Source organism: Gymnogyps californianus, chromosome 3, assembly GCF_018139145.2.
Source record: "Gymnogyps californianus isolate 813 chromosome 3, ASM1813914v2, whole genome shotgun sequence".
NCBI lineage: Eukaryota > Metazoa > Chordata > Aves > Accipitriformes > Cathartidae > Gymnogyps > Gymnogyps californianus.
This window is the reverse complement of record NC_059473.1, coordinates 94,640,220-94,666,224: the sequence shown is the minus strand read 5'-3', so window position 1 is coordinate 94,666,224 and position 26,005 is coordinate 94,640,220. Positions and strand designations below refer to the sequence as shown.

Sequence of the window (26,005 nt, the reverse complement as noted above, 5' to 3'; positions counted from 1 at the left end):
TCATTCCCAAGGATCTCAGAAGGGTTACCTGAGGTGAGACAAAAGATAGGTAAAAACACCTGAGTGAAGCCACAATAACCCTTTTCAGCTTTTAAAAACCAAACCCAATGAAACAAACAAAAAAAATCAACCAACCAACAACACCACAAATTATCTTCTATAATATAGGAAAGGAGAGAAATACTGGCTGCATCCCTCTTCCATGCAGCAAATGAGTTCCAAGGACAGAGGACGAGAGTACCCACGTCCCAGCAAATTGTACACTTTTCCAGCCCAAAAGAGAAGCTGTTTGTTAATTATTCTAGAAACTACTTATGAGTGGGCATTTAGGAATTGCTAAGAAGCAAGTGCTAAAACAATAGGATCTACATTTACTGGTATGCATATTTTACAGTCATTAGTACTTGCAGAAATGAGTCCAGCACCTCTAATGGCCCTAGGTTTTGTCTCCCGTATTAGCCCTTGGGGTGCTGTTCTAATACAATTGTTAGCACAGGCTGTGGCTGGCAGGTGGTAGCTACACCCAAACCTAGACAAGGTTTTGCGTACCACTGGAAAAAGCTGGAAATATTTGCTATATTCAGTGGGGGGGCAGTAGGGAAAGCAGTGCACAGGGGTGATGCATTCACGGCAGCCTGGGTTGCTAAGCACGCAGCCTGCTATGCCGCTAAGCAGGCAGGACTGGGCAGACCCATTAAGTCTGGAAGCAGCTGAGTATTTAATAACCTGCATGCTACCATGCATTTACATAGCTTAAGTTGTAGTAAAGCCCTAGCAGTAAAGGGTCAAAAGTGCAGAGCTGGAGGGCTAAAGCCCACGCAGACTGCATTGTAACCCATCCTGTCCTCAGCGGAAAAGGACTTAGGGAGGAACTACCAGAATATGAGTCTCACTCCAACCAAGGAGAATTTTAAAGGCCAAAAGGCAAGAATGTTAAAAATAATTAAAGTTAAAGCACATGTGACCAGGTCTGGCAAAGCTCATTTACACAAAGGTTACGGGGTATCTATGTGCCCTCAATAAACTGAGCGTAAGGAGTGCAGTGGAAAGGAGAATGAGATTCCCCTCCTTCGTGGTTTACACGTCTAAAACAAAATGACTCTTTGCTTGCCCTATCTATGTGATCTTAAGATTCTTTTATGTGAATCATTTGACACTTACTTATTTCCCAGTGTGCATATTTAACTATTTCCCTGGGCATCATCTTCACCCTGACACCGCCAGAGACCTGAGTCTTGTCTCATGCAGTGACTCCCTGCAGCAGGCTCTCCGTCCTCTCTCTTTTCTCTCCCTCGTTAGCAAAGGCTGTTTCAATACTCACAGAGCTACTGGCTTCGGACAGGCAAGCCCATGTCTGATTTCACTTCCTCTAGCGCAATCACAAACTTCAGTGACTGTGCTTTTCATTTATACTGACGTAACCAAGATTGAAATCTGTCCCACGGCAAATATTTATCAGAGCATATCAAAGGAAAAGCAGACCAGAAGAGAAACAAGCAAAACAGCGAGTGCCATTAAACTTTGCCAAGATAGATTTCAAAGTCAATGAAAACCACCCCAGAGACACAGAGCTAAAATGTAGGACAAAGTAGAACACTGAAAAAAAATAAACCCAAATTTCCAAACATGTCCCACATCTCCCACAGAACAATTTTTAACTACTTATAACTTGCAAAGATTAACAAGGAAAACCTGCACAGAACTAACAATATATGAGCAATGTCAGTGACTCTGCTGCTTTTGTTAACAACTTGGCTTTGATATGTACGCCCATCACAGCTACCTGCTTGGGTCAGGGACCCTTTCTATAGAGTAGTAAGAAAGAAACCGGACAACATCCACAACCAGCTTTCTAAACGATATAAAATAACGGGATGCCACACTTTAATTAGATAATTAAAGCTCTGTTGCTGCTTTGCTACATGCCAAGGACACCCAGTTTCTTGGCAACAGACCCCTAATTTTCCTTCTTTGATATCCAGGTCACAGCCATTTGGATTAGAGGCTCATTTCCAGCAGCAGTGCATGGCAGTGGCACACAACGTCCTGTCCTGCTGTCAGCATTCCCCTGAAGTTCAGCGTCTTTCAACCATATTTATAATTATAAAAGCTGTAAAATTAAAGCCCTTATAAAGGGTAATTTCTCAATATTCTCAAAGGTCAGGGGACATGTAAGCATACTAAAAACTTAGGCAGGCCTGTGCAACACCAGCAACTTCTTACATTGGCAGCAACAGCGTCTTGTCCTGTTCTAGCTGAAGAACATGACTGAAAGGGTAAAGAGAGAGAGAAGGAAAACAACTGTTTCATCCCCAGCTGTCCAGTTTCTTCGAAAGTTAGGCCTACCCTATACCTGACCATTTACTATCATCCCACCTTCTTAGGAAAAAGAGGAACACTGTCCTAGAAGAGGTCTACCGGCTGTCCAGATTAAGCGAGGAAATCGTGTATGTTTCAGAGGACCGTTGACTCGGTCAGCTAGCTGAAGAAAAGCACGGGGCCCTGAGCGCTGGTACCAGTGCTTTGCCTGAGCTGCCATCATTTGAACTGCGGAGCAAACTCCACACAGCGCCAGGATTATCAAATGCCATCAATCCAAGCATCGTCAAGCCATACGCAAGGCACAGTTCCTCATTCTCAGCTCTGCTTCAACTGGAAAGCCCTAACAACACACGCATGTTTTTGAAAACCAGATACTTTTTCACAAGACGGGAACACAGAGCACGCTACGAAGAAGCGGGTGAGACAGAACAAATCATACAGACCAGATGGTAGTCACGCTGCTTAATGCACTGTTGGAAGGTGCCCAGCTAGTCTGGTGATGAGCGATAGAAGAACCTATATAGGATAATACTCTTTGTTAAGTGCCAGCAATTTATTACATTATATTCCTGAGAACAGCTGAGGTGGATTAACCACAGTAACCATTTACTATTCCTTCTGACAGCCCCGAGATCGTATCTGTATTGTTGCTGTCGTTGATAGTACCTTCTGGGCAGATGTGAACTTGTTCAAAGCTAACCAAAAGCCAACTGTCCAGGTTAGCGTAGTGCCAAACCCTAGCCAATAAACCACCCAGTGGGTGTATTAGCTTATGCTCGCTGCTATGCTAACCATCACTTGGGTTTTGGTCAACTTGGAGCATGACCAGAACAGGCTTGCATCCACTCAGAAAACATAACAACAACAGAGCTTGACAAAGATGATACACCAGGTGCTGCAGTAACAGTGGGTTAAATGCCCCTCCCTCCAGCTACTTCAAGCAAAGGAACGGTTACTAGGAACATGCCCTCTACAGAGTCTTTAATCTGATAAAGCAGGTATAAGACATTTGTATTCTTCTTGTCTTGTGTACAGCCTACATCCATGCCTATGTATCACCATTTAGCTCTAAAAAACATCCTTCAAGTTTGATTCTTTTTCATTAAAATAATCATTGAGCAATTTCATTAAAACAATGCTGCAAAGTGGAATTTGGCAGAACTTGTGGAGATCATATTTTCTATTGCCTGTCCTGAATTTGATCTTGCACTAGGGACAGGTGAGGTAACCAAAGCAGAATCTTGACCACAAAAATCTGGATTGCCTTGATATTCTGGAAATGAAGCTAAGACAATACTGCTTTTTTCCCAGAGAACAGTCTAGCCCTGTAAGATTGGTATCTCATGCACAGAAGGGGAAATAAATTAATTTTTACTCAGAAGACAACTACTTCTCTCTACAGATGAGCACATCTTACATACTGTTATTGTTTCATAAACTTCTGATGATCAGATAGTAGCCATTTTCTATATGATCTCCTGTGGAACAAAGTACACAAGTACTCCATGGTTATGTTTTGCATGAGCCATCTACTCTTGAACCATCGCTGTCCACATCCAGTCATCTGCAACATCTAATAAACCAGGGATCAAAGTAGAGAGCAGGTTAGACAGCCTTGGCAACCTTACCGTTCTGTATGAGCCAACTCGATAACGTGGCTTATGGTAGTTGGGACACAGGGATGAGTGGTTTCAAACTATGACTTAAGATTTTTGCTATGTTTATTTGGGTTCTCTTGTAAAGGGAACATTCCACAGTATGATGGCATGCAATTATAACATACAAATCCGACCACAGAGGAAACCCAGTCACCAGCTAAAATCCATAAAATTATTACACAGTATTAACACAAAAAAAATGTATTAAGTCAGAAAACAGGAAAAAGAAATTTTGCTCTTTCTTTTAAAAATACAAAATCTTAATGAAGAAACTGTATTACAGGTAATGCAGAATATAAATTCTTTTTTAAAAAGAAAACCTCTCCAGAAAACGTTACAGACTTCAAACAAGAAGCTTAAGAGGCAGTTTTATTAGTTTTAGTACAGCTTGCTTTTATCACTTGATTTTAGATAATTATTTTTCCAGTTAATCATGTGTCTCGTGTTTAGACTTAAAAGGTGCCTATCACCTTTGTATTTTAGTAAAGATTGCTGTTTTATTTATATTTATTGAAATCATGACCTTTATTACTACCCCAGATAGTAAGTCAGTAATATCTTTCCTGTCAACTATCCACATATACTTCGAAATATTGTAGCCTATGTTGTTGTGGTCTCTGTTTTTTAATTGTAGGTCTGACGCCAATGAATGGAATAAAATAGGACTCTTTAGAAAGCATCATGTTTCCCATCTCTGGCGAAAAGTTATTTTCTTTACTGCATTATTATTTCCCCTGACAGTTACCTCAAGCCTGTGACAATGACGTAGTCTTAACCCTTCACTGCTGTTTGGTGGTATTTCACTGACACTTAGCATTTTTTTATCATGGAATGACTGCTCAAAAGGCTCTGGAGAGCGGTGCAATTTTCAAAATTCAGTTTTTAATTAATAGGTATTCATCTCTCAAATCATCCTGGCAGCAGTCTCTGAGAATGGGCATGGACAGGAGTTCCTCTAATACTGAAACTCAGGCTCCCATTAATGGAGGATTAAGGCATGCTAACCAAGAAATCTACTGACCATTCTCTTTCTTATCTAGAAAAGGACGATCTCCTGACTTCCTGAAGGTATTAATAAACACTATACATATATCCATGACCACTGAAGAACTATGTCCAGATTTCATTTTGACTGTAAATGTGGCAATGTCTGTGAACCAATCAAAAGAGTACAGATCTTTCAGAAAGATGAAATCAACTGTCATTGTCCTCCAGCAAAAACTGGAGATCTTCATTCTTCCTCAGTCGATGTTTTTTCATTCTCAGAATCCCTCACTTTCAGATATAAGTGCTTCATCAACAGATTTTGTATGCCTCTCCCCAGCATAAATCCCATAATGCAGCTGGTCATCCTTTACAGTAGCCCAGGACATCTGCTTGGTGGAGAACCTTGCTGCCCACTCTCCTGAATTGTTAACAACAATGACACCCCCTAAGCCCCCAACTCGTGTCTTCATGTAGTCTAATGCAGTGTCAGCGGCCATCTCTGGTGACATTCCTGAAAAGAAGAACAAGATAACTTCATGGTATCTGTCCCTCCCCATGGAGCCAGCCAAATCTAATTCCTCCTTCAACTAAATCGGCAAGAAGTTTCCAGTGTAGCAAAGGAACTGTTTATAGGAAGGCTCTGGACAGTTGCTAATAGCTGCTACAGTATGGTGCTGCTACAAACACAGGATTTAAATAGCTTCAGATTGTAATTCAGTTTCAGTGTTTGATATAGACTAACTCATCAACTCTATGCTCAAGACACAACATTTCTTATGCCATCATTTGAAGGGAAAAATGCCAGTCTGCAAGCTTTCCATCAAAGGTTTGCCACAAGCTAGGTCTAAGGGATTTACAATTAAAAAAAAAAAAAACACATTAAAACAATCAAAAATTTCAGTCATCATCTACATTCCAAGTCCACTGGCCGCAATGGAGCTCAAAGCACATACTTCGCAGTCATAATTTATCAAAAGCAGACATCAGCGTTACTCTTCCCGAAACTTCTGAAAGTATCAGGCAAGATGAGGACTCAATGTACTAGACATGAGAGAAAGGACCAGCAAAGCAACTTTATGTTTTCATTACACTTAATTCATATTAACAGGAATATTTTCTAAATAAATCAAAGTTAACATGTACATCATACACACAGGCCTGTAATAGCTACAGAATATTTGTTCACTGCAAGTTCGAATATATATTCAGGAATGCAGTTGGCTCGGCCTAATTGTTCTAAGATATATGCCATCGGTAATGTTATGCAGCTTAGATTGCAGAACAAAAACTGACCTTCATGCCTTCCTTGCAAATTTTGAGTTAAAACCAAACAAAACCAGCAGAGTCAGAATTATTCAATTATTCACAGCACTGGTGACTGACAGGATAAAGCTCCTTTCTCTGACGTTACGGGTGACACTGTGACTATTCAAGTCAGCGGCACTGACTTCAAAGGGTCAGTATTTCACTGTTTGGTTTTTCATCAAGACAACAGCTGCCACCATAAGACAGAGATTCCAACAGCTGTTAAGACTGGCAAAGCAATTCACTCCTGAAATATGAAAGTAAATTTTGCAGCATTGGTCCAAAAGAAGGTATTTACTATGTGAACTACTGAATAGCTGAATAGAGTTACGAAAGAGCTCTATAGTTGTTCTTAAATATGCAACTTCAGTTCACTGTTCAAGGACTCAAAAAGTTAGAATAACTTGAGGGTTTGTTTTCGGTGCCTTCATGGAAGGGGGGGGGGGGGGGGCGGGGGCGGGAAGTCTATTGCTGACATATTTTCCTGGCAGCTGAGTTATACTTCTGGGCAGGATGAATGAAGGTAGAGCAAGCACAGGCAGGGTGAACAAGTGCAAACCAATTAAACATGCACACATGTGAGTTCATTTTCTTTTTCTCTTTTTTAAAAAAACTTTTTAATTTGAGCCTCATTTGCCTTTCATACTGATTTATCACAAGCCAGATAACTGCTATCAATGCATAGGTTTTGCAATGCAGTTAACTTCAAGCCAGAGAAGGAACTGGTTTACACAGTTTAGACTAAATAGAGCTTAGAAGGCCATTCACAAATTGAATAGCTAGGGACATAATATAGAGAGTAAGGGGAGATCATAATGTGTTAGAGCTTTGGGAAATAATCTGTAGGTTGTATTTTATGCTGAAACTATCAAATTAGCGAAGAGATTTACAGAGAAATGCGGCCATTATATGCAAACAGCTCTATAAAGCGTAACAAAAATATTCTCAGCTGTTACTTGTCTCTCTACTTACTGCTTCTCCAATGAAAAAGTAAATTGAAAGTTTTCCAACTATTTCCAGTTTGGTTGATCTCAAAGCAAGTTACACTGTACTCCCCAAAAGCTATGGCTTTCTAAAAATAATGGGGATATCTATATTAATGGTTCTTCAACTGCATGCAATACAAGTATGTTGTCTGGCTATGTTTACAGGCTGTAATATAATCAAGGGTTTAGATGACAGACTAACTCATGAAGGTAAAGCTCCAAAGGGTCATCCCACAGTCAGATTATATTACAGTCACATAAAACACACTGTGTCAGCTGTTTACCACATACCCACCCAGTCAGCTTAGTATATTTTCCAAAACAAAATGAAAATTTAAATCATAGTTAAAACGTCTTAAAAGCACTTCTGTTGCTATAATTGGAGTTGTTAAAATAAAGACCTTTACAGTTTATTAGAAAGGTGATATCCTATGCTTTCTTATTTCAGCTCTGATTATCTGTCTCTAGCCCTCCCCTACTGCTTCCTTAAATATATCTTGCTTTTACTTGTTTTCTATTTCCTTGTTCACAAAATTTTAGTTTAAAATTGGGAAAAAATTATTAAAGAGAACTTCAGTTAAACAAAGTAGACTATAATGTCTTTCAATGTACATTGATCTAAAGCATGATTAAACATCAAGTAGCATAGACATTTCTGTCCACTTAAGGCTATTTTACCTTTATTAATACTTTGGTACTTTGTTTTGTTTTTAAAGAGAGGTGACCCATCCACATACCCCTGGGAGCAACTCTTCTGACAACTGTTCTAGGATCATAGTACATAAACTGAAACCTGTCATTAGGCAATGTTTCCTGTCCTCATTACTTCAGCTTACAGGAAGTTTGGAATATACCTTGCTCCATGTGATAGAGGATCAGTCGGGCTAAGACCACTTTCATAATGCTCTCTCCATGTCCTGTGGTTGAAGTGGCACCAGAACGGTTATCAGCATAACCTCCACTTCCTTTTCAGAAGGGGGAAGAAAAAAAAAAAAGGCAATATTCTGTAATTCAATTTGCAAACTCTGCATTGTTTAAAATAGGTACTGAACAGTTCTGTGCACCTCTGGGAGCAAAGTATCAGTAACAAACTTCTTTCTCATTTCTGCCTCAGTTTGAAAAGTAAAATATATGAAAGAGATTAACAACAGCTGGATGAAGTCAGTTGCCAAGTTGAGAGAACTAGAAGACCAGTGATCTGCTTGTGGTACAAGAAGCAGAAGCAGGCCAACACTTCACAGGGATGGGCAAAAATATTTTCCACAACAGCAAGGGACGGTATATTGAGGATCAGCAAGATACTGATGGGATGAAGAATGCCAGGTCACGCAACATTACCAATTAAGAAGATACAAAGGAAGATCTTGGGAGGACATTGGTGAATTGACCAAAGTTTGCGGGGAACTTATTCGCAAGAGCAAAAGCAGATAAGAGATTTGAAGAGCCTGGGCTCTAGTGAAGCATCACAAAGCACCCCTGAAGAATCTTGCAAGTCCTCACCACAAGCAGAGCATTTCTTCTGTTGAACTCCCCGCTGCCCCCTCCCGCCCCCCTCCTTTTTTTTTTCCCTCCCATCCTTGTTTTGCTGGTACATTCCACACCCGGTTCTCCACCAAACTTCCACTTGCTCAACACCCATGTTTCTAGCACATCTCCTAAGAAAAATATTTCCCAGGAGCTGGGGAGGAACATACCACAGCATTATAAACAAGGTGCTGGGGGAGGGCAAAGAGGCATAGAAGAGCAATGAAAGTTTCTTCCCTTCTGTACTTTCTTGATCAGATCAGACCCTTTCAATGGACCCCCATTTACACGTGGAAAAACACTGCCACAACCAGTCTTGTCAAAGCCCCCTTTCAAAAGGCTCTAATATTTAAAAGGACAGCTAGCATTTCTGTATCCAATCCTGTGGATGTCTAGTAAGAGCAAAAGTTGCAAGCAATACGCTAAACAGTGCCCAGTTTCGCTTGTCCTTCACAGACCTATGTCCCACACTATAGGAGCCCTGAACATGATCTACATAAGAGAAGGGTATTTGCAGTCAGAAGGCTGCAGTCAGAAATGAAGCTGAAAATCATAGTCAAAATGCAGAGGGTACCAAAATATTAGCAACTTAGTGTGCGAGAGAAAGTTAGTATTAGTTTTATAATAATCATGTACTGCCAACAGGAGTGCTATTTGAGTTTGGAACATGTTTTACTAAAAATAATTATTTTCCAAATCCCAGCTGTATGGTAGAACTCTGAAGCAATCAAATGGCAAGTCCGTCCTACAAAGAGGAAGAAGTCTGGGGAAAGGATTTCAAGTGTCTCTTTATAATTGGATAAGAGATCTCTTAAAATATTTCCTTTATTCCATACCGCATCTATTAGGCTCTGAAGCAGTCTTATCAGGGCTCTCTAAGAACAGGAATTTACTCAAAGTTGCCAGTCATTTCACAATTCTGGCTCACTGATATAACGAACAGTAATTACAATTACACCTAATTCCTTAAGTATCAAGAAAACAGCATCTTAGTATGGAACAGGCTACATTTTTTGACTTAGCTGTAAGCATGGATGTACAAAAGGAGAGCTTTATCAGAATGAACAGAAAGGAAACACATTCAAAAAATGTTAGCATTCAGGGAAGGACAGAAAAAAAAGAAATTCCCATCCCCATTTTCCAGACAGAAAAGCACTGGATGGTGATAATAATGACAGCACTACACCTCTACTCCCAATCCTTACTTGCAATCTCCACGTTCTGTTAAGGAGCTTGAGCTTTGATACATTTGAAAGTTAGACCTCCATTTCAGACGTACCAGTATTTATGTTTCATTTCACTAATGAAAAGGAGAATGTGTAATACTTTTTTTTTTTTCTTTTTTTCCTTCTTTAAATGAGATACCTCCAAAAAATGAGAGGCAAGACCCCACACCCCATACCTATGCATGCTGTGTCACCAACACGGCCAATCAGTTTATTAGAGAGTCCTCCAGTGGATGTTGCACAAGCTACATTTCCTTCACTGTCTATAGCAACAGCACCGACTGTTCCAAGGTCTCTGCCAAGAAAAACAGTTCACAAAATTAGGTAGAATTAAAGCATACCTGCCAAAGCATGTTGCATTTCTTTTCCAGGTAGCTTTAAAAAAAGATTACTGCAAAAAAATCACTGCTCTTCATAAAGCTATTTTTTACCATGCTTCTCATTACAAAAATAACAAGCAATATGCAACAATTCTCGTAGCTTTATATTTAATAGAGTAGAAAACACTCAATTTTTTTTATCTCCCCCCATAACCTGTTTACCTTCATAGCATGGAAACTTTGGCGTGGGGAGGAAAAAACCCACAAAACAAAAGCACACAGGGCAGAAATATTTCTAGCCATCATAGTTCTGGAGTAGTTTTTTTGACTGTGACACACCCGACACACAACTTTCCCCTAAACAGCAACTCAAAGACGCAAGAACTGTCTCCACTGTCTCAACAGGAGGTTAACTGGAATTATTAATGACAATGCACGTAAACGAGCAAATACAGAAAAGGACAGTAATGTTATGCATGCACTGAATCATTTCCTTCCTGTTCCTCCTCTTTCCTCTTCCTTATTCCCCTAAATGTTTGAATGCCACCAAAAAAAAAAAAAAGTTATTTATGTGCCTTTCAACTAGTATTGTTCACAACACATCATTAATACATATTTTCGTCTTTGTACTCTGTAACTACACAATCTTGAGGTTTAAATCACTTGGCCAGTAGAATCTGTTGAAACTGCACATCAGCTTAAAAATCTTCATGCACTGAAGAAAATAGAAGTCTCAACTACTGCTTTATTTCTTCAGCACAGAAGTCATGTATAAAAGGCTGCTTAAAATATACATGTGTATTCATACTCAGAGAAAAAAAGGCTATTGTAACTTACTGTAACAGTTGCTGCACTGAGAAGCAAGACATGATTGAGAAGCAACAGTTTGAGTGTCCACATATTCCAACCTTGGCAATTCATGTAGGAACATAAAACAGTATCTGGCTAGAAGAGGTATACCAAAAAAATCTAAATGCCTCCACACAGGAAGAGAATTTGTAACAATCCTTCAAGGAACTGCCAACAGGCGACTGGAACAGGAATACCTTTGGAAGTTGCCTGGGCACTGGTGAATGTCTCTCTATAGCCCCTCAAAATCTAAGCTAATTAAGTCAGACAAAGTCTTTGTGTACCATGAAACCCACAGTCAGTTTCTCAGAGAAGCAACTTCCTGTTCCCTCTCACTTACGTAAAGTATCATACTGTCAGTCCCTACACTTCATTCACAGCAATTCAAAGTTGACTGATGAATCACAGGCCTTACAAACTGCTCTGACATTTATGTGGAGATGGACCTCATCTCAAACTCATACGATGGTGCAGATGGGCTTCCCACCCATCCATCTGTTACAAATGATTTCGTGAAAAGAATATGAGTAAATTCAGTACTCCCTTGCACACTCATGTGCACCCTTCAATCAACTAAAGTTAGATCCTCCTGACAAATTAAGAAAGGTGCATCCAGAGGTACATTTTCCTAGGTATGTATTTACCTTAAGCAACTGTGAGAATGATGAAAGTACACAGATCACATACGCAGCAGCTATCTGTTTTGGTACAAGAGCTCGACTGGTCATAAATAACAAAGTGAATGTGTTTGACATACCTTATCTGCAGTGGAGCAAATATACAACTACACTCTATTTCTTACTGTCCCTTTAAACTTTTTTATTGCTTCAGTGTCATGTTTTCTTTGTTCATCTTCAGAACAAAGGCAAAGAAGATCTAACCAATCTGTTGCATAGCTAGTTGACTCAGAAACATTACCAAGGCAGGCAAAACTGTCTAAGTAGAGATACCATATTATAATCATCTCTCTATTGTTAGTGACAGTAGCAAGAACCTCAAAAAGTACCTGTAGTACACAAGAGGATGCTATTAGTAGTAAGATTTTGTTCAATCAAGTGTTATTCTTATGTACTGCATATACTGCAATACAGAATGGATCAGTTGGATTTGTTCATTCCCTGTTGTCTAAATCTTTCATTATCCAGTACCCATGAAGTTACATGTACTTACTCTATTCCCTTTCAACTAATAAGGCATCTGCTATTTCATGTTAGCCCTGCATCAGTAGTAGGGTTTTCTGTCGATTGCTGTCAGGGTCCTTGTTAATTAATACCTCCTCAAGTTACTCTTGCACTGTGATTCACAGAGGGGCTAGCAGCCCATCTACTACCTTATGGCCAGACTCAGCTCCCTTTCTGTGGGGTTCTCAGGCAATCTCCAGCAATTCTTGACAAAGGTATGGTCAGAATCTTTGGAGTGAGAGACTGAAAATAAAACAAACCACGCCTTATTCTCAGCAAAAGGTGTATGAGGTGCCATGTTGTACACGCAATGGAATCATAAGCTTTTAGCATAAACGAATGCAGGCTTCTAACCAGCAGAAGAGAAAGGTCTCTCTTCTGGAGACACCATACTTTGCTTGGAAAGCTGTGAACCCCCAAGGTTTCCAACATTGTTAGGACCCGAGGACTGGAAGTACACAACCACCTTCAAATTCCCAGTATGATCTGGTATTATGTTGCCTCTGACTAATACTACTTCACCTTCTGTCTGTTCGCCTCAGGCAAGTTTCTGCATAATCACTGTGGACATAACAGGGAAAAAGAGCATTCCACATGTGATACAGGAACAAATGGGCTTACATAAAAAAAAAGACTTGTTTTCAATTTTGTGAATTTGTGCTGATGTTTTGGGCACTGGTTGTCAGAAAAAGAACAGCGTGGCTAAGGTAAGAAAAAGTCTTGAGCCCTTCAGAAATACACAAGCCTTCTATTATCAGATATTCCAGAACAAGACAATGCTGAAATTGAAGATGCCTAACACTTATAAGAAAAAAAAAAAAAAAAAAAAAATTAAGCAGTTATAAAGAGTGAATGGAGACTCAGATGCCATGCCATTCCAACTTAGATATTCAGGAGACCAAGTGGCAGTAGGGGCTACGCCATCCTCAAAATTCTTCATAATGAATTATAATACCACACAGTCCTTGGATAGACCATGCATCAAAAGAAAATTTCTGTTGGATACAAGATGAACTACGACTGAGACCTTATGGTCAAGGAACAACTTCACTTTGTTTACAAGACCATATTTACACTTGCCTCATGAATTTGTTTTTCCTTCCAGCAATTGACTGAAAGTAACATATAGCTTGTAGTTTACAGCCTCATTTCATGGACTTTAATTAACGTGCCCACAGAAGAAATTTCCTCCTTTTGATCTACAAATTCTTCAGCTCTGCTTCTCTCATTACTACTATTTCACAGAACAGATGAACAACATGTAATACAGCATTTATGTAATGTAATAGTGTTTTCCTATGCCACAACCACTGACATACAAATAGAAGCTCAAAACAATTTAGTATTTATGCCTACCTCACAGGCATAGAAAACATTTTTGACATCTGATGATTTTCCTTCCTTTCCCATCCACCTCACCTTCCTCTCTATGAGACTTGCTTATTTTTCAAGTGACTTTCGTTTTGCTGTTGTGCAATACCATCCAGTAGCATCTCTTTTCACACTCACCACTACACTGATCTTCTTGGTCAATTTTTTCATTCCTCTCTACAATAACCAACAGCCACAATCAGCACTCAGAAAGAGTTACTGGTCAAAATCTGATGTCATTTAACTACCTAATCCAGTTTAAAGACAAATTTGATCATCTACTTAACCAAAATCAGCTTTATTAATTTTTTTTTCATGGACTCATTTTAAAATGCGGACTGGAGATTTTTTAGAATCACAGTTCCTCCATGGAAAAGAACTATACAAAGTGATGCCTGCTGTTTGTTAAAGCTGCTTGATGCACTTCTGTGACTGGTGATTTTAAGAGCAATAACAAGTTCTAACTTCGTCCTCCATTAATGCCACAAAACCTATGCTATGTTAAAGTGACCGATAATCTTCTTAAGCACCAACAAGTTTGTTCAAGTTTGTTCCAGTCACTTACACTTGAGCAAATTCACTGAAAGCTTGATTTTTTCATTACTTTCACTGAGGACATACTGTGAAGACTGTATCAAACCATGTAACACTTGGAACTGAAGTATTCTCAAGTCTGAATACAGGCCTTCAAGCTTTGTTTTGGGTTTGGGGGTTTTTTTTGTGTTTTTTTTTTTTTTTTTAAACTGATAGCACAAATTAAATTACCTGAATTTAAAAAGAAAAAAATATTTTACACAAACCCTACTTCTGAAACTCTTCAGGGTTGGAATCTGGCTCAAGGTTCTTCTTCCATCTCTCCCGGGATCTCTCGGTTATGAGTTTCTCCCCTGGAATCTCAGGAATACCCATGGCCTGAGCAAACAGGTGTGCACCATGGTCAGTCAGCAGCATGTGCTTTGTCTGCAGGAGACAGACAAGAGATTCACTGAGAATTCTTGTTTCGCCTTGTACTGAGCAGTTTTGTATAATCACTCTTTATTTTTAGAATTACCCACACAAAGAAAATTCCAAATTTTGTTTTATTTTTAAACTTTCTAGATTTCTATGCCTACATCCTCTTCCACTAGCTGAAAAAATTTTCAACTCTCCAAAACAGATACAAACTTTCATCATTAGTAGAAAAGAATTGCATTTATCTATTTAATACTTATTATAATGGGAGAAGAAAAATTGGTAAATTTGCTCTTTTGCTAATTTGCATGCAACTTCTTTGTATTGTTTCCAGTCAATCACCAAATCACTACTTAACTAACTGTTTTGTCCAGTTAACTAAGAGATCTAGAAGGATTTTACTCAGAAGGAAAGAATGGTAAATAAATTCCTGTTCTGTTTGAAGGTATTATACTTCCTAAGAGTAAAATAACCAAAAAAAGTAAATATCATACACAAAAGTGTTTCTTAACATCAGCTGAACCATTTTATTTTAAATATTTCCTTCAACTAGCCACTACTCTTATAGACCCAGAATTTCAAATTTAAGAACAGAATACTGTTCTAATGGGTTTGACCAAAAAATGTTTGCTCTCTTCTAACAACATTTGCAGAAGCTCTGTTTTGATTCCTTTATTTAGCAAAGCCATTAGACCAGATTTGAAGTCAACAATCTTAGTTAAATCCATGCTTCAAAGTCTGTACAGCTTGGTTAATTCATATTTTAGAGAAACTTGCCAGATAAATTTGTTTCATTAATACTTATACTTTAGTAGGACCTCTAAAATCTGATTTTATTTTTTTTTTAAATCTGTGTCCAAAAATAAGCATCAACTTCTTGGACCACTATACAGCTGTTAATTGCTCATCAGAGCCTGGGAAGGTTTTGGTGGCGTGGTGGTCTGACTATACAGCATGGAGTCATTTCAGAGCACAGCACCTAACTTCAAGCAAGCTTTTATGTCCGTGCAACAGCACAGCACACAGGTACCAGCTGAGGTCCAAAAAGCAGGACCACGTGATGCTGGAGGCAGCAGGCCTGCAGAGCCTTGCAGGGCACTGAAGTGGCACATACTTGGCTCTCAGCCTGAAGCAAGGACACCAGAGGCTGGGTATTTCTGTGTCATGCTGCATTCTGCAGGACATTTACACTCTCAAAGCTTCAGACTTTTAAGATGTCGCAGACCATCAACTTCTGTTGATTTCTAAAGCAATGACAAGCAATCACTACCATGACAAACCATAGCACTGCGTTGTTTTAAAGGATTCCAGCCAAACCTCTTCCCAAACCACGGACACTGATCTCTACTTAAGCCTATTACAGCCTCTGCACTAACCCCTTCAGGTAGTTACAGAAATGGGAAATGTGACTACACTAGAAACATTCCTGATGTTGTAGCCCTGACATCGAACATTTTTCAAAATTTAAATGCCTTTTTATTGACAAATTAAGTCCTCAATTCATGAGAGTATTGCTTTAGGGAACAAGAATTAGGGTTACAAGGAAGAAGTCCTCTGTATATGTGAAAGAGTGGACAACAGGCTTATATGCCGCGTGATGTTACCAGACAATGAAAGACCTACTTACTTCTAACAAAGCTAGTGTTCTTCGACTTGAAAGCCAACTTCTTTGTGCAATACTGCCCCCCTCTGTCACTAAACCACCAGAAGCACACGATCCAGTAATTCAAATTGGTTTTGGTTTGGGGTTTTTTCTTTGATGTTTTTCTGGTGGTTTGTTTGTTTGGGTTTTTTTGTTAGGAAATACAGATAAAGTCAAAAGAAAAGTTCAGTGTATCAGAAGGCTGTGTCCTCCATCACTTGCTTTATTCAGCAATTAAGATTCTATATCATCCTTTAAATAAGTTTTAAAAAAAATAAAGTTTTCTTGTAAAAAAAATGGAAGTTATTTCTTAAAACTTTTTCAAACGGTTCCCTCCCACATGCAGATTCTGATAACATACCCACCTTCCTGAGCTGCACAAACAAGAAATACTTGCATACAGAGGAATAAGCTTCTATGATTGGGGTGGTTTTTTTGGTTTGTTTTTTGTTTGTTTTTTTTTTTCCCCGCAGTCCTCACTGAAAAGAAGATATCTTAAGGAGAATTATTCTGTTTTTCTCTTCAACATATCTTGTCAATTAAAAGAGCTGGTAGAACATTGCCAAACAACCCTAAAAGCGTATTTTTCTGTCTTGTCCTTCTTCTACAGTTTCATGAATATGTTTGCTAACTTTCTTAAGTGCCTAATTTTTCTGGGACACATTTATACAAAATAATCTAAAAGGACAAAAAAAAAAGTTCCAGAGATCTTACTAACAAACAACAAATGTTGGCAAGTTTAGTTAATTTCATGGGAAACAGGGAAGAGAAAATCCCCCAAATTTCTGCCGCTGGCCTGAAATTCAGACCATCACTGTTCCTTATTTAACAATCCTGGCAGCATGCAGAGCACAGCAAAAATTTGCACCTTTGCCTTGAGAAGTCTATGTTCTAAGCTAAATTCTCCTTTGTCTAATGTAAAGGGCTGGATGATATAGTAGGAGAAAACATATACACAGTTCATGTATACCAATGAATCAGTGCTCTGATGTTCACGAGATGCCCATCTAATGAAGTGTTGGAGCTGAGGGGTATTACATGCCCCATTAAAAAAGAAAAAAAAAAGCCATTTCAATGTATCATTCTATTTTTGTTCACTATAAACAAGAATAATTCAACAGGAATTTAACTGCTTTCTCAAGGATTTGTTGAGTTAGTTAACATACTAAAGCCTTCCATCTCTAGAGGCTGCTGTGTTCAATAGCATAGTAAATCATGAATGGAAATTATTCTGGTGCCCTCCTTTCTCCTACCCCATGAATTTGGACAAGTTTGAGCCCTGTGAGAATGTGACAGCACACAGGATAAATGTGCGCAACAACAATCCAGACAAGCTACTCTGGCCACCAGATGGAGCCCATATTGTTCCATAATAGTAATGGAAATACAGAAAATTACAAGCAGGTGGGGAGGGTTTTTTTGTTTGGTTGGTTGTTTTTGCGAGCTGCATGTTTCAAAATTCCTTAAGGTAGTGAGGCATCTCAAAACCACTGGGTAATACGCATTCTAACATGCTTAGGACCCCAGGAAAACTACAGTCTTATTACCCATGGGTGACAGAGTTAAAAATATTTTTAATTATGCACAGTAAAACAAAACAAAATACACTCTGAAATGTACTGTGAAATAGCCTGGGTTGGTGCTCCAAAATTCCTGTCCAGGATGAACAGAAGAGTAACATCAGTTGGTATTCCCATTTACAATACCTGATGGAGAAGCAGCAGAAACTCATCTCAAGATATATCAAGCAATTTAGGCCACCATTTACATTTGAACTTTGTCATCTACACAGTACTTTTTGCATCTGGGAAAAGACTAATACACTTTACCACAAAATTTCGTGTTTTTAGGGCTACACCATTATACTTGGTCCTATACAGTTGAATTTTATGATTTCCTTTCAAATTTAGCCTCAACGTTTTTGAACACCAGAAGCACCACACAATGACGAGAAAGACCTTATAATAGACAAAAAAGTCAAAGAAGAGGGGTTTTTTGTTTTGGGTTTTTTTGTTTTGTTTTTTTAAAAAACACTTTGTAAAGTTATGTTCTCAAAAACCAACAGTGTTGTTTTGACTTTATTCTTGCTGACTTAAATAGGATTTTGTCATGGAGAAGACAAAAAAACCCCAAAACAGTGATTCTGAAATATGAACTGAACAATGGGCATTAAAAGAAGTTATCTACAGAAAAAAAACCAACCCCAAAACAACATTCCCCCCCAACATGCTAGAAAACATCTCTCCCCCAACCCTCCACGTAGCGTCTCAAACTTTGAAAACTTTGGTCTTGTGAAGCTGTCTACCAGCTATACTTATTTATTTGTTCTAGCTAAATGACAGAATAAAACCCATATGAAGGAACAAAAAGCTTATTCATCACAAGTTTTAACATTGCTTTCTAGTATACATACATTTCACTGAAGTATTTATATTAAATACTGTAGTGTAAAGTTCTGATTTTAAAAGCAAGAACTATCCTCCAATTAAGGGCAAAAATAATTCCTATCTTCTTTGGAGGCTGTTGAGGATTAATTACTTTTCAATCATCTTTATAGGTCACCAAAAGAGGTTTTGTTTCCTCAAAAGCCACTTTGAAAGGTTAAAGAAACATAAATCCTCTTTGTTAGTAAGTGTTTTTGCAAATACAAACCCTTTTCAACAATGGGGCAGCTGCACTAACAGGATGAAAAATGTAAACTCCAAAGACAGTACAAACTTTTTGATCACTGTCACAGTCTAGTAATGGTAAAACACATTCACATATCACACAAATGACCTACTCCATCCTGAACCATACCAGTTGCACCATTTCTGAAAAATGAGAGAAGTCTGCTGTGGCAGATATTACAGGGACTTCTTAGTGGAGTAAGGTGGGATTGATTTTATGTAGAAGGTCAAGTAAAAATCATTTTGCTGTCCTGATAAGTTTGATTCTCTTGGAAAATCTGTCACCATCACATAGTGCTAATGTTATCTCCTGCTGCTGGAAGACCATGACTTTGCACTAAGGCTACCATCTGATTAGGTCACAATGGAGAAAGCTACCTAGAACAACATAAGACTGCGTTACATGGCCAAATATGTTATTGGGTCATTTAATTCAGTTCCATGTCATTGCAAAGTCGACACTATATTATCCAACTTTAATCTTGCAAGATCAAGCAGAAGACTCAGTGACAGCATAAAAGCTCTTCAAAAAAACAAGTGAACAAAAAAACCCTAAAATCTTGAACACCAGCTGTGGAGCTACAGCAGATCGACATGTATAGGTCAATTCTCCTTGAGCTTCCAATTGCATGGCAAAACTTGTTTCCTTAGAATGCTATGTTTAATAAATACTTCTCAAAACCCCTTAAAATAGAAGTTCTGCATGGTCATGACCATAGTTTCCAAACACTACCATCTATTTCTCCCTTCTTTCCTGCTTTAAAGCACTACATAAACATCATGATTGAGGTGTATCAGTATATCCAATGAAGTTCTAAGGGAAAAAATGCTTCATACTCAAGTACATATTCAGCATACCTTTTCCATGACAAGTCGAGCAAGTTTTATTGGGTTTGCTATACATTTAACTGCAGATACTGCTCCAGAGTCTAAATTTTTTCCATCCATGATAATGGCATCCATTTCTACTTCACCTTTTTCATTTAGAACAGATCCACAGCCTACAGACAAAAAAAAAAAAAAAAAAAAATATCAAGGAGGAAGGGAAAAAGAAGAAAGTCATCAAGAGCTAACCATCAGGTGATTCAATTATTAGAGCTCATCAAGCAAACTTTCTCATTCCCAGTTTGTTGTCTGACTTATTGAAAGTATCTCCTGAATACAAACAAAACAGCAGAAACACTGCTGAGCATAACCACAAAATCCAACCATTAACAGAAGTCTCACAGGGTACAAATCTACTTTAAAACTGAGTTTTATTTTTATAAGATGAAAGACACACTTCCAATTCCATCCAAAATTATATACTAGGTATGAAAGTTAAAAGGACAAACAATCATGAACAGAATTCTTTATCCCCCAGATCACTTCAAGTGCACATAAAACTATTTTATCTTTACAGTTCTTCCAAAGGAGGATGCAACATAACCCAACAAAATAACATAGTGTTCAATCCTATCAACAGATTAACGTCACACAGCATTCCAAGAAACTGCCAAAACTGATGGAGCAGAATAAAAGTGTCCACTCACTACTGTAACAAAAGCTTGAAGTAACAAGTTCTTCATTACCAAATAAACATAGTAGATGAAGGAATTTAAAAAAAAAAAAGTAATAAAATGCTGGGTAGTTATTTTCTCCTATAATTATTGGTGCTATCACTAACCTAATTGAAAATTAATGAGATAGATACAAAATGAGACAATGCAAATAGGTTTTTTTTTAAATAATGCCAATAACTGTATCACAGGGGAATAATCAGTTGTAAGACATCAAGTGCACAAGCCTTGCTAATAAGGATGGGGAAGACTAAACCTAAAAAGAAGTAAAAAACCCAGAACAAAACATGGCAGACTTACACAGTAGCTCATGTAGAAAGACTTGAACATTGCACTGAGCTAAACCAAGTTTTTTTTATTTCTGTTAAACTGTATTGGGTTTGCGTGGCAAGGTTTTGGTCGTGGGGGTGCTACAGGGGTTGCTTCTGTGAGAAGCTGCTAGAAGCTTCCCCTATGTCCCATAGAGCCAATGCCAGCCGGCTCCAAGGCAGAACCCACCGCTGGCCAAGGCCGAGCCCATTAGCGACGGTGGTAGTGCCTCTGGGATAACATATTTAAGAAGGTGGAAAAGTTACTGCGCAGCAGCAATTGCAGCCAGAGAGGAGTGAGAATATGTGAGAGAAATGACTCTGCAGGCACCAAGGTCAGTGAAGGAGGGGGAGGAGGTGCTCCAGGCACTGGAGCAGAGATTCCCCCGCAGCCCGTGGGGAAGACCATGGTGAGGCAGGCTGTCCCCCTGCAGCCCATGGAGGGCCCCACGCCGGAGCAGGCGGATGTGCCTGAAGGACGCTGTGACCCCGTGGGAAGCCCACACCGGAGCAGGCTCCTGGCAGGACCTGTGGCCCCATGGAGAGAGAGGAGCCCACGCTGGAGCAGGTTTGCTGGCAGGACTTGTGACCCTGCGGGGGACCCACGCTGGAGCAGTCTGTTCCTGAAGGACTGCACCCTGTGGAAAGGGCCCACGCTGGAGCAGTTCGTGAAGAACTGCAGCCCGTGGGAAGGATTCACGTTGGAGAAGTTCACGGAGGACTGTCTCCTGTGGGAGGGACCCCATGCTGGAGCAGGGGAAGAGTGTGAAGAGTCCTCCCCCTGAGGAGGAAGGAGCAGCAGAGACAACGTGTGATGAACTGACCACAACTCCCATTCCCCATCCCCCTGTGCCGCTGTGGGGGAGGAGGTAGAGAATTTGGGAGTAAAGTTAAGCCCAGCCAGAAGGGAGGGGTGGGGGGAAGGTGTTTTTAAGATTTGGTTTTATTTCTCATTCTCCTACTCTGATTTGACTGGTAATAAATTAAATGAATTTTTTTTCCCCAAGTCAAGTCTGTTTTGTCCGTGACAGTAATTGCTGAGGGATCTCCCTGTCCTTATCTCAACCCACGAGCCTTTCGTTCTATTTTCTCTCCCCTGTCCAGCTGAGGAAGGGGAGTGATAGAGCAGCTTTGGTGGGCACCTGGCATCCAGCCAGGGTCAACCCACCACACAGACTACCTACCTCTGAGGCTATGGTATCCACTGGCAGCAGCATTGGGGGGTGGGGGGGGGGGAGTTTGGCTCACTTATGAAGCAAAGGGCAGGGAAAAAACCAGAGAGACAACAGAAGACTGAAAATCTAAGGGGACACAAATAACGAATGTGTCTGACATTAGCCAAATCACAGCAGCGGTACTGAGAGGAGTACTCCAATTCCCTCTGTCTACAGATACATCTGTCCTCTGTCCTGCAAAGGCTGAGGAGGAAAGTGTGCAAGGATCACTATAATGGCAGTTCTTATATCTGAAGTATTCACACCAAGCTAGTCAATACTGCTAGTCGAAGAGATCACATGAAGTAAACATAACCAAGGCTACTTCCTCATCACAAGCAGAACTTGATGACTTCATTACGCTGCACAAGTCACTAAAAAGGTAGTTTTAGACAACAGCATAGCGTCTGAGCCCCTCCACCAAGCCTACATCAAGATGCATCTACACAGCATGGCTAAACCCTATCATTCAAAAAAAGGACACAACCTGATCATTACGCCCATTCTTCCCAGTCTTTATTGTTGTCTCTTAGCAATGTCTGTGTTTTCCTAGAAAATGTTACAGTAAAACTGATTTTTCTTTTACAAAGATAAATACCACACAGTGAGTTTTAAACAGCCACTCCAATCAGGGCCCTCTTCACATAGCTTTCAGCTCATTTTTGCCAGCTACTGAGAGCAGCTGTGTCTAATGAGTGTTAACACAATTAGATGTATCTGTGATTACCAGACTACTTGCCATTTAGATCAGCATAGTCAAACCTGAACAAAGGCTTAAGGCTCAAGTCCAGTTCAGCAAAAGTTAAATGAGAAAAAGCCGCCCTGACATTAACTATATAATAGTACACACGACACCTCTAAGTCCGCTTCAGGATTTCAGCTTGAATCCTCTAAAAAAAAAAAAAAAAAAAAAAAAAAAAAACCAAAACCAAGATGTTCAACCCAAGTCAGTAACAAAACACTGAAAGTTTCATATGAAGTAAAAGCTCTCCCCCGCTCTCAATTACAAGGTGAGAAGGAACAAGAGAATCTCTTTAAACTAAGTGAACACATAACTAAGAGCTATGTTATCTCAAACACTGAACACTGACAGGTCTTTCCATGTTCATTCCTGACATACCTTGGTGGGGGTGGAAAATATTTTCACTGAAATTCATCAAAATAAAAAATTTGAGGTCATATAAAGAGGAGAAAAATATTGAACTATTGACATTAACATTAATCATTTGGAAATCCAGTTATGAACCCTTACTGTATAAATTCATGACTCATATACCATTACTGCATTATTTCTGTATTATTATTTACAAAAGCACTAATTGTAAGCATTAATTAAGAGAAAAACACCTAAAATCCCCAAGAACAGTATTCCTTTGGTAATAGTAAAGGTCAAGCGTTAAGGCTTAAACATTGCTGCAATCTATATTCAAGTGCCTTAAACATGAACGTTAACTAAACGTATCCTCCATTAAGGAGTCCATGTCTTGAAACTGAATACACAGCACAGTAATGGGAGAAGATTTACAGAGAAGTAATATGGTACCACAAGAATGAAATGGCAGGTATAAAACACTGAAAAGTGAGAAAAGAATAACTCAACTGCCTAAGTGTACTCACAAGAAACTACGGTACATAACATTCTCTTTTATTATACGAGAAAGAAACTATTTTGTGACACCAATATTTACTCCACTGCAACGTACATAATTCAAAGAAAATGCAAGCCAGCATTTTCAGAAGCATCAGGACAAAACACTTGAAATACATGATGATTCTAAACCCACTTAATTCTTGAAAAATTACCTGCATTAAAATGAGAATCATCTTCCATTGATCGTACTGCCTCCTCAACTGCATCTAAGGCACTGCCTCCCTGTTTCAAGGTACCATAACCTCGCAGCGCAGCTCTGACAACACCAGCACGACTTCCCTCTTCTCGTTCTTTAAAGATCCGGCCAGCTCCACCATGCACCACAATGACAGGCTTCATCCTGCCAAACTCCTCCCAAGGCTTTCAGCTGCGCACACAGATTACTTGTAATTAGCCTGTTTTGGAAATAAGAGTCTTTAGCATGTGCTCCCTTCTACGTGGAGAAAGACCTGCAGGTTAGTTAACAGATACGGTCAGTTTGACTGCAACCATTTTACCTTTCAGGAAGCTAAGTACTCATGCGAAGGAGCTCCTAATTTAAGTCTGGACTGGAGGAGGCCCCAGGCAACTTGATGCAACTTTGAGGTCAGGCCTGCTTTGAGCAGAGGACTGGGCCAGGCAGCCTCTGAAGGCGCCTTGCCACCTAAGTTACTCTACAATCTTATGATTTAGCATGAACCCTATCTGGCGATATTGCAAGTTACACAGAAACAAGCATCGAGTAACCCTTGATCCTGCTAGCTGCTCTTCATGTTAGATGGGTAGCCCCATTGTTTGAGTACAGTAATATAACCAGCAATAAAGAAAAGCAACTGACCTGACCCGAGTTAACAGCTTAACCAGCTTTACAGCCTACATTTCAAACCTCTGACCTCTTGCAAAACTTTGTACTTTGCGCAGGAAAACAAGGCATTCAAACTTTGCAGTCAACAGCTTGTTGTTACTGCTTACGGCCTCCTGTGAGCAAAAAAGCGTTGCTACACATCTTTGGTGACGGCAATCACGTTTTTGCTTCCAGAAAAAGGCAAAGGAGAAGCAGCTTCATCTCCCAATGAAATCTAGGGCACCTCACAGAGGAAACTGTCCATGTGAAAACAGTTTCTCAGGGCCAGCTATTTTTGGAGGCGCTGAAGAACAAAATCCAACAGCCTTTCCCTCATCCTACACGCAAACCCTTTAGACAGAGTCTCTCCGTAGTCCTGGACTACTGACAGCCCGGTCCCTCACACTGCCGCTGCCTCAGGAGTGGCACTGGCTCTCGGGGCCGCTTGCCAGGATGGCAGCAGGAACGCACCAGATAAAGACCCAGCCCGTGCTGTTCGGGCGTTACAGCCCGAGGTGGGGCAGAAACGTCTCGGTTTTCACCGAGAACCCCGTAAGCGAGGCCTTTCAAGTTTTTATTTCAATCGGCAGCTACGCTCTTCCCTCCGCGAGGGTCAGGGAAGGGGGCTCAGGGAGGAGGAACTCAGCAGGGGCTCTCCTCAGCTGCAGCCCAAGCCCCGCCGGCCATCACAGCGGCGCCTCAGTTCGGGGCGGGCCCGGCCCGCCCCGCGCCCCGCCGGGCTGCCTGCCCACCTGCCCGCCCGCCCGCTCCCGGCGCCCCCGCGGTCGCTCAGCCTCACCCGCCCCCTCGCGGAGAGCGAGAGCGCGGACTCGGTGCCCACCTGCAGCGCCCCGTCCCCACAGCAGCCGAGCGCCGCACCAAGCGGCGCCCTGGACGCACTCCCGGGCGGCTGCCGGCGGCAGCACGGGGCGGACCCAGCCGCAGAGGACGCGCACCGCGGCGGCGGGCGGGCAGCCCTTTCCCCGGTGAGCCGCCCTCAGCAGACATGGCGCCCGGCACCCGCGATGAGGGGTGCCCACAGTTAAGATGGCGGCCAGCTGCCATTCTGGCCCGGGCGTTCACCTTCCCCCCTCGGCCGGGGGGACGGGCGCCGCTGCCTTTAGGGCCGGCAGGAGCGGTCCGGCGCCGCGTTCGGGGTGCAGCCGCATCGTGCCCTGCTCGGCTTCGTTCTCCCCCTCAGCCGCAGGCAGGCGGGGAGCGAGTTCTCTGGCAGCCGGCTCCTGCGGAGGGGCCGGGGCAGTGCTGCTGCCGCCGCGCTGTGGAAGGCGATAGCTGCGATGTGACACCACCTCATCACCCACCTCCGCTTGATCGCCCCTTGCTTTAAATTAGGAAAATGGCACCTCTCCCCCAAATCAAAACCCAACAGCACGTCCCGTATGCCTGCCCTTGCCCTCTCCTCTGACCAGGCCGGGTTATTCCCACTACTAAAGCTCGG

The 26,005-nt window shown here is 40.8% G+C and overlaps 1 protein-coding gene across 3 annotated transcripts; it reads right to left on the bottom strand.

Moving 5' to 3' along the window:
• Nucleotides 1–4,042: 4,042 nt before the first annotated feature.
• On the bottom strand, nucleotides 4,043–25,451 carry ASRGL1 (asparaginase and isoaspartyl peptidase 1). Of its 3 annotated transcripts, none has more exons than XM_050894078.1 (7): nucleotides 25,388–25,451; nucleotides 23,876–24,118; nucleotides 19,850–19,992; nucleotides 14,535–14,689; nucleotides 10,185–10,303; nucleotides 8,113–8,223; nucleotides 4,043–5,478 (listed from the first exon to the last, which is right to left on the bottom strand). In XM_050894078.1, the coding sequence occupies exons 2-7, from the start codon at nucleotides 24,060–24,062 to the stop codon at nucleotides 5,243–5,245; spliced, it is 951 nt and encodes a 316-aa protein (XP_050750035.1). In that variant the 5' UTR covers nucleotides 24,063–24,118; nucleotides 25,388–25,451; the 3' UTR covers nucleotides 4,043–5,242. The 3 variants fall into 3 exon arrangements, with proteins under 3 accessions (XP_050750035.1, XP_050750036.1, XP_050750037.1); XM_050894079.1 differs by lacking the exon at nucleotides 25,388–25,451 and adding an exon at nucleotides 25,018–25,046; XM_050894080.1 differs by lacking the exon at nucleotides 8,113–8,223.
• Nucleotides 25,452–26,005: the final 554 nt, after the last annotated feature.

Bases quoted from the DNA above. Each gene is read 5' to 3' on its own strand.
- ASRGL1 (XM_050894078.1), bottom strand. From the start codon at position 24,062: ATGAAGCCTGTCATTGTGGTGCATGGTGGAGCTGGCCGGATCTTTAAA. The intron at 10,304-14,534 runs GTAGGGTTTGTG...TTTTCTTGGCAG, and splicing joins AACCCTGAAGAGTTTCAGAA to AGACCTTGGAACAGTCGGTG. The intron at 5,479-8,112 runs GTATATTCCAAA...TCTTCTTTTCAG, and splicing joins CCTCTATCACATGGAGCAAG to GAATGTCACCAGAGATGGCC.